At 41.1% G+C, this 8,184-nt stretch overlaps 1 protein-coding gene across 2 annotated transcripts; it reads right to left on the bottom strand.

The window, feature by feature from the left end:
* Window positions 1-1,136: 1,136 nt before the first annotated feature.
* Window positions 1,137-3,907, bottom strand: LOC131430733 (augmin complex subunit dgt6). 2 transcript variants are annotated; one of them, XM_058595926.1, is made up of 4 exons: window positions 3,775-3,907; window positions 3,537-3,715; window positions 1,500-3,479; window positions 1,137-1,433 (listed from the first exon to the last, which is right to left on the bottom strand). In XM_058595926.1, the coding sequence occupies exons 2-4, from the start codon at window positions 3,693-3,695 to the stop codon at window positions 1,248-1,250; spliced, it is 2,325 nt and encodes a 774-aa protein (XP_058451909.1). In that variant the 5' UTR covers window positions 3,696-3,715; window positions 3,775-3,907; the 3' UTR covers window positions 1,137-1,247. The 2 variants fall into 2 exon arrangements, with proteins under 2 accessions (XP_058451909.1, XP_058451908.1); XM_058595925.1 differs by having other exon boundaries at window positions 3,537-3,907.
* Window positions 3,908-8,184: the final 4,277 nt, after the last annotated feature.

Genomic DNA, 8,184 nt, shown 5'->3' with positions numbered 1-8,184 from the left:
CACAGGGATTTTGTATTTAATGTTGTCACACTCAACGCTGTGCACCTTGTTGTTAACCGAAGCGAATGCAAGTGCATCGCTTTCACATTTAAACATAATGTACACACAGTTAGACGCCTTGTTGAATTGAATCTCACTGACATTATTAGCATCTAGATGCATTCGTTTTTTAAGTAGGATTTCAATTTCATTTGCTGCTGGTCTAACTTTGCAACGCTTGAAATCTATACAAATTGAATTCGGTCTTGCAGGCCAAGTTTCAGGCTTTGTTAAATCGTATTTGACCATTCCGTACACTCTATTGTTCACTGGCGTATTGTCTTTGTTTCTGTTGTTTCGACCGTAAACGATTTTCGACTGCGTCGGGTGAGATGCGAGCACGAACTGGAGCCATTAAGATTTGAAATTGGTATAACGACTTGAAGTAACACAATTATACAATTTGAAATAAAACCATAATTGACGCCCCCTCCCCGCTCACGTGCAAATGTTTTTTGTTTACCGGGCGAGTAACCCTACAATGAGCAAAATCGCGCCGGAATCGAACCGGATCGGAATAGTTTGAGGAATCCTTCACGGTTCATTGAATAACAATTGTCCTTTATTCATGATAATTATATGCCTCCTTTTTGAATTAAACTCGTCAATTCAAGACGAATATGATAATATTAAGGCTCATACCAACCGTACCAAGTTGCTTCTAGTTAGTAACCATTTCCAGGTATAATACGGTTTGCTTGAAACCTCCTAAGGACTAATAGTCAATTTCAAGCGCTACTAATCAAATCCAATGCGCGAAAGCTACAGATAGCATTGAAATATCCAGTTACGAAACAAACGATCGATTTCGGGATGATCAGTCATAAAGCGCCTGTGGCAAGTGTGACGACACCTCATCCGAAAAGTTGTCAGTTTCGTAAGCTTTATATTGTATTTGACCGATCTTTAGCTCGTTTGGAAGGAAACTGACAAAAATGTGTCTTCTAAACGAACTATGCTTATAGGCACTATATTCTGACTCGGTTAAACTTTTTTTAATTGTAAGAAGTATAAATTGATTCCTACCCTTATCCGAAGCCCGCTTTTTTTTTTGTTTGCTGAAGGAAATTGTATCACATAAAAATTAAGACAATTGATTAAAAAAGTTTTATCTATATATTGTTATCAGAATACGGCAGTCGATATACATCTTCATCTCACTGGTTTCATATTTTTAATTACAGATGGGAACTCCCCGAACGGCGACGTCAGTCGATATCTGCTAAAATACCATCACTTATGTTGAACAGATCCTCCCCATTGGTTTCCATCGCAATATTCGCCAGGGATTTGTCCATATCTGCACTTCGATTCTTGTTTTGGCAGGAAATAGAGAGCTTATCGAATCCGAGGTCAACTAGCGTATTCGAGAAATCAGACGAAGTGCTATCTTGCTGCAAGGAAAAAGAAAAGAGCCACAATTCAATAAAGCTGAGAACAACCGATCAACTACTGCTTACTTCCTGATGCAACGTCCCATCCATGTCATCGCCTTCAAATACATTATCCCTATCTTCATCAGTTATTCGGTTTCCTTCACAAATTCCGGAATCCGTTTCATCCAGTGCCGCTATCCGTATCCGAGGCAGCTCGCGCAGATGATCCGGCCTCGACACCTCACTACCGTTAATACTCTCTCTGAAATGTTTTGTTGGGCCATCCGAATCCTCTTCTCCCATTACCAGCGCTTCCAGTTTACCGGACGGCGAAGTTTGCAACTGATCAAAATGAACGATCGAACTCCTTCGCCGGGTTGTGGTCGTTTTCGTTGTTTGGCTTACCAAAAACAAAGAATCCGGAGACATGGTCGCCTTAGTGGTGGTCATTTGCTGGAAAATGTCCTCACTGTAGATCGTTTTGAATCGTGGTGATGGCTGGAAAGTGGGCGATTTTGCGGTCGCTAATGTTATCGGTTGATGCTGAATGGCTGGGACTGCTAACTGCGACGGGACTGTCAACGTGTCGTTAACATTAATACTGCGCCGATTGTGGGAAGATTGTTTCTCCGGAGTGCCCAAAAGAGTGGATGAAAATTCTGGTCGCAGCGTGATTTCATCCAGGTTTGAAAGGGAGGAAAGATTCATGGTGCTGTTGACTGGCGGTGAAGGTTTGGGTTTCGATTTGCCTTGAGCCGTAATTTTGTTCAGCATTGAAAGTGGATTCATACGTTCTTTTCGAGCCGGCTTAGGAACGACAAAAACACCGTCGGGACTCTGCTGAGAAGGTCTCATTTTCTTAGCGGACTTCGGAGTTCTCGGCAGTTGATGACACACACTAGACGAAAGTAGTCGCATTCGAAGATTCATCTGTTGAACATGATCATCGTCTAGAAGAGCAATACGGTAGCGTTTGGAAACTGCTCTAGTTCCTTCTCTTGCATCAGGGTTATCCTCAAAATTCAACGATATTGGAGGTGTATTGAAAATTTTGTTCCTTATTCCCAAATCGTTCAGCTCATCAGTTTCCTTTTGATTTTCAAGTTCCTGAAATTTAGCATCCATAAATGGTAAATTTCTCCTCAGCGATGCCAACTCATGGTTAATGCTATCGGATTTGACTGCAACTTTCGACAGTTCTTTCAACTCAAATTTTAAGGATTCTACGCTACGAACAGAAAAATTCGATAAATAACGATTAATTTCTGGCAGAAGAAATGTGATAATTTCAAATATCTTAACGGCATCAATTTTCCCTGATTCGTCGAAAACCTCCCGAAAATGACAGGAGTTGTCCGGAAACGATATTTCCAATCTGTAAAGCATTTCTTTCAAATCGTCCACGTTGATGTTCAGTGTAATTTCTTTTGCTTCCAGTTTCCGCTTGGCAGATGCTATCACTTCATCATACTCTTTTGTTATCATGCTCAACCGTTGTCTCCGTGCCTCGTTGTCCTCAAAGTACGTCCTGTTGAAAGTTCCCCAAAGTTGCATCAATTTTTCGAAACTCATTTGCTTTGCCGGGCCATGACAATTTTCGAACAGCTCCTCAATAAGCTCGTCAGTTTCTTGAATTTTGCAATTGATCAAATTCAAATCCTTCTGCACTATTTCTCGTATTCTTGCGCCAACATCCTCCCACTCGTGATGAACTGTTATCAACCGTTCGAGATCACTTTTTGCAATAATCTTACCACATGCTCCACTGCGGGCCCGACGAAGCTGTTCTTTCAGCACAAACTTTGTCAACGCCAACAGAAATTTCATAAACTTGACTCCTCCGGGAAGAACAACCGTGTGAGCTTTTATTTTTTCCAGTTCCAATTTCCCCTGCTCCACTAACCAGTTAACGTATTCAACCGTTGAGCTACGGTACGAGTTCTCGGCTGTTTTATCAAATATAGGCCAGTAGAACCGTTTTCGAAATTCCTTCGGGTCGTATATATTGAAGAGGAAATGTGAAACATGCACAAAAGCCTTTGTGTTGGGTTTAAGGAACATGCCCTGGAAAAAACACCGGACAACTAAATTTTAAACAAAGACAACAATAAAAAATCGTACCTTGGCAAAGATTGCCCTAAATTGCTCCGAAGGCAAATGCCGTTTAGTGAGAGCATTGAGACAGTAGAAAATTGCTGCATCCAACTGTTCTTCACTTGCACCAACGGTCGGTGCACTAGGTAAAGTGTTTAGTCTTTTTAAACTTACAGTTTTATTCATTTTATCAGCAACAACACGAGCTAACGAAAAAGTTGCATTGAAATTCTTGATAAATGTAGAATATTAACGAAAAACAAACCACCGAAAAAAACAAACGGACTGATACTAGTAAATGCAGACAACCGAATCCATTAGCTGCGTTTTTGAATTCGCTGGGAGGATGGACTGAGCGCATAAAATTTGACAATTGACGAAACATGTATAACTGCCAGCATTTCAGGGCTGCGCATAAACTATGATTTGCGGCCTCCTGTCACGACGCCATCTTGATGAGATCAAAATCGGAACTTCAAAATCAGTTGATTGCATGTAAACAAACAAACAGCAATACATTTGTTTCACGCGTTTACCTTCTTTAGTGCACGAATATTAGTGAATTTTGGGTCGACTCTCTCACAATAACTTGTCGGTCTACCTAGAATACAGCTGGCAGTGTTTTGGGACATCAAGTGGAGATAATTTTCACAATTTGAGAGTCGCGATGAGTATCAAAACATCGCAGTGTTTGGGGCTCGAAACGCGAGGGGCTCAACGTAATCGGTATACTTTCAAATGGCTGGTGCTCAAATACCGGTGTCAGATGGGTGATGATTTGTGAACAACGTTTTTATCGTCCCAATACCAAAGGGCATATCCGCAAAGAACAGTTCCCCTAAGCAAAAAAAAACTTTTAACGGAAGTCCTCGGAAGTGTAATCAAGTATAAATTGAGTAATGATATATTTTAAAGCAGCCATTCATGTTGTGTTTGAATAAAAATGGATGAATAGATGTTTATTTTAACCATATATTCTGCTTGATATTGTATTGTTCAAAGGATTTTGCCATATTTGTGTTCGGGAAAAAAATATTTCTTGTAAAATTAACCAGTCTATGAAGGTAAAAATGATAGTGGATAGATAAAGGATAATGCTTAGGTGTTATGTGTTTCTAAGAGGTGAGGTTGGTGAAGGGGCGTTCACGTGTTTGGTGATAGTAGAACGATCGTCGAACTAATGATTTCCAATCTATTAGTTTTATGCAAATAATGATTTCATTACAAAAACATAGATTTTGGATAAAATTGTAAAACAATTTTTCTCGGATTTTTTTTTTTCAAATATTGCTGTATTATAATAATACACACAAAAATTGTATTTCAAGAGCTGGGTTATGAACTATTTTTGTTCACTTGTATTTCTATCCCAATACATTTAAATTTTATGAGATTTAAAAGATTTGCGCCGCCATCGTTGGTTCCAAGGATTTGTTTTTCCGTCCCTCTAAAAACGAGTGACCTCTTCGCTTCCCCTAGATACGCCACTGGATGCACTGATGGATAACGTAAATAACATTCCGAAATACGTATCTGTATTGTAACGATTAACATTTATCAGAAGCTGTAGATCTATTTTCCTGTTAAAGATCGGTACTGAATTGGAGAAGTTTTCCTTCAGGCTCGTCGGCAACAGTCGTCGCATTAACTAACCCTATGTAGTAAGGAAGGAAAATAACAGCAATAATACAGGGTCCGTCATCTAACATTTTTTAACAAGCGGTTATTTCGACATTGGTAACCTTAATGTCACTTCTGATTTGACAGAAACTTAGTTTTATCTTTCCGCTGAACGAAAATGGTTGTGTATACGCTTGAAGACGCGTGAAAATAGTGCAGTTTTACTTTGAAAATCATGGTCATGTTTCGGAATGGTGCCAAAAAATCATCTTCTCGGATGAAGCACATTTTCATCTCGGCGGGTATGTTAATAAGCAAAATTGTCGCATCTGGGGGACGGAAAACCCGCACGTTATCATGGAGAAGCCGATGCATCCTCAGAGAGTGACGGTTTGGTGCGAATTTTGGTCTGGTGTCATCATTTGGGCCTTTTTTCTTCGAAAATAAGGCAGGAGCCGCCGCCACGGTCAATGGCGAGCTCCACCGCGCCATGATAAGCGATTGGTTCTTCCCGTTACTTGAAGAGGAAGATTTGGTCACCATTTGGTTCCAACAAGTAGGCGCTCCGTGCCACATAGATAATTTGAAGAACGAATTATCAGTCGAAATTTGGATGTCGTTTGGCCGCCTCGGAGCTGTGATTTGACGCCGTTTGACGCCGTGATTTGACAGCCGTTGGGGGGCTGTCAAAGATAAGTGTTATGTGGACAAGCCAGAGACAATTCAAGCCTTGAAGGACAACATTCGTGCAGCCATAGCTGAAATAAAGCTGCATACAATCGAAATTGTACTAAAAAACTGGACCGACCGTATGGCGTACTGGAAGGATTGTACTTTAACAAGAAAAAATAAATTTTGAAATCGGATAAACCGTTTCTGTTTTATTGCCTGTTTAAAAAATAGTTACATGGCGGACCCTGTATGATCATTTAGGGGTTTGTGCAAAGCAGTTGAACTGCTAGGCACGAGATGGCAGTTCAATTTGAACTGCTTTAAGCACTGATGAACCGAAGGTGAAATGCGAATAAATAGAAACAAAATATGTGCTTTCTGCACAAACAAACAAAACCCCATAAACACCTGTGTTATATTATTTAAGGTTATAACTGGCCTTCGTCCTGCTGGCGGTTTGGGGTCCGTTGCTGCTCTTTCCCAAAGTACTCAAACAAGCGGCTTCGCGCCACCTCGTGAGAGGACCGCTTGTCACGTTTGATTGCCCGGCACGAGTTTAACCCCAGGGAGGATTCAGTAAATAAATTTCGATATTTAATGAACGATTTGGTAGACCCAAACAACCAGCGGAGACTTCGAGCCAGATTTAAAAGGAGTGAAACGACACTAAACAAAACTCTGTCGTTCGACCGATCCAGAAAATATTCTACTTACGTGTATCATCATAGGCGCAACTCCCGACTTGCGATTTCCCTGCCACGCTTCGGAATAACAGAGGAGAAAATGGGGGTTGAGATTCCCAAGCAACCCTATACTCGGAGTAGATACAAAAATGAATACTGAAAAAAAGGAAACAGCGAAGCGAGGACGCGCGGGAAAAAGTTTTTCTAGAACCAAGTTGTCATATTTAAGGGGAGGTTGCTTTAACCGAAAATCATAAAAGTCTCGTTACAATTTCACTCCATCTTACAAACCAATAATGAACATTTATTCACTAACATTAACTCATTAACATTTTTATGTTCCCCTGATGCTTAATTATCTAAGGCGTGCGATTTCCGTTCTAGCGACATTTATCGCCCAAGAACGCTACAATTGTGTGCTAAAATGTACATCTACCAAATGATCATGCGCATGTCAAAGGTTTTTACTCACTCCGTTTTGTGGCTTACAAAGGTGGCGTCGTTATGATGGCTGTCGATACGGCAGTTTCGACGTGAAGACGGCGAACGTGGTTGATGCTGCCAATTCTACGCCATGACGGGCGTCGCATGACGACGAAGACGAATGTCGGGTCTTCTGCGGGATCGTGAAATAGACGACGAGATATGCCAAACGACGGGTTTTGCGTCGCTAGGTTCGTTTTGTAGAATTGTATCGGCGTGGGTGGCGAACCGACGAAGAAAACTGTCAAGCGGAAAAATTCGCCGGATGGCTGCTCGAAACTATTAGCTTCCGTAACATTTAGCACATCATACTACAATAAATTTACCTTCAATATAACTTTTTAGCACTCGCACCTATTTTCTGCATGAACCTAACTAGCACTGACTGTAACCAATCTTAGGGGAATAGAAATATTAACTACTTGGACTAGAAACCCTTTAAACGCGTTTTACCTGACTATGCAATACGCGACACGCACTAGACACTTTCACTTCTGTCTTCCTCCACGATCCAGGTCGATTTGAAGTCGGTGTTGCTAAGAACCCTCAGATTTATCGCAAGTGTCAATGGTTTTGTAATTTCTCAACCGGAAGGACGTCATCTAGCCGAAACAGGACAACGACCTCTTATCAAACCGAGTTCTTCAAGGGTCAATCACCCACCGATCAACCCAGCATCTCCCTCTCTCACCAACTATCCAGATCAAACCATTTCGTTCTTTGCGCGTTCATATATACACATACAGGTCGTTTGTAAGGAATCCCCCCTCGCTGGTTAAACCCCACCAGGAAGAACAAACCGTGGGAAAGCAAACAATCGTTTCTCCAAGCCGCCCGCTTATACCGCGCACTTGCGCAATGTGAAGGAGACGAAGAGGGTGGGAAAGTTCATCTGCGAGAACTAAGTACATTGGTTGGATACCGTAACTGCCTGTCTTGTGTTCATCTTCCCTCTGAGTGATCGGTCAGTTAGTTGCAGTTAGTTTCATTCGGAACGGTTCAATGCCGCGTAAGTGAATTTGAATTCTAAGAAATATATGGCTCCGATAGGCAACACCAGTGAAATATTGAATCGCGTAGGGAGAAACGGTTTGCACAATAATAATCATAACTTTAAATTACCATGGCTCAAAGTGATTTCTTTAATGCTACATTTATTTACATTTAATGCTAGTGTAATCCAAAATATATCACCTTGTACTTGTTACATCATTCCC

The sequence above is a fragment of the Malaya genurostris genome, chromosome 2, assembly GCF_030247185.1.
Source record: "Malaya genurostris strain Urasoe2022 chromosome 2, Malgen_1.1, whole genome shotgun sequence".
NCBI classification, from domain to species: domain Eukaryota; kingdom Metazoa; phylum Arthropoda; class Insecta; order Diptera; family Culicidae; genus Malaya; species Malaya genurostris.
This window is presented reverse-complemented; position numbering and strand designations above follow the sequence as displayed.

Excerpts from the sequence above, each read along its gene's own strand:
- LOC131430733 (XM_058595925.1), bottom strand. The coding sequence starts at position 3,695 with ATGAATAAAACTGTAAGTTTAAAAAGACTAAACACTTTACCTAGTGCA. Across the intron at positions 3,480-3,536 it reads TTAGGGCAATCTTTGCCAAG|GGCATGTTCCTTAAACCCAA; the intron begins GTACGATTTTTT and ends TGTTTTTTCCAG. Across the intron at positions 1,434-1,499 it reads ATGGGACGTTGCATCAGGAA|CAAGATAGCACTTCGTCTGA; the intron begins GTAAGCAGTAGT and ends TTTTCCTTGCAG.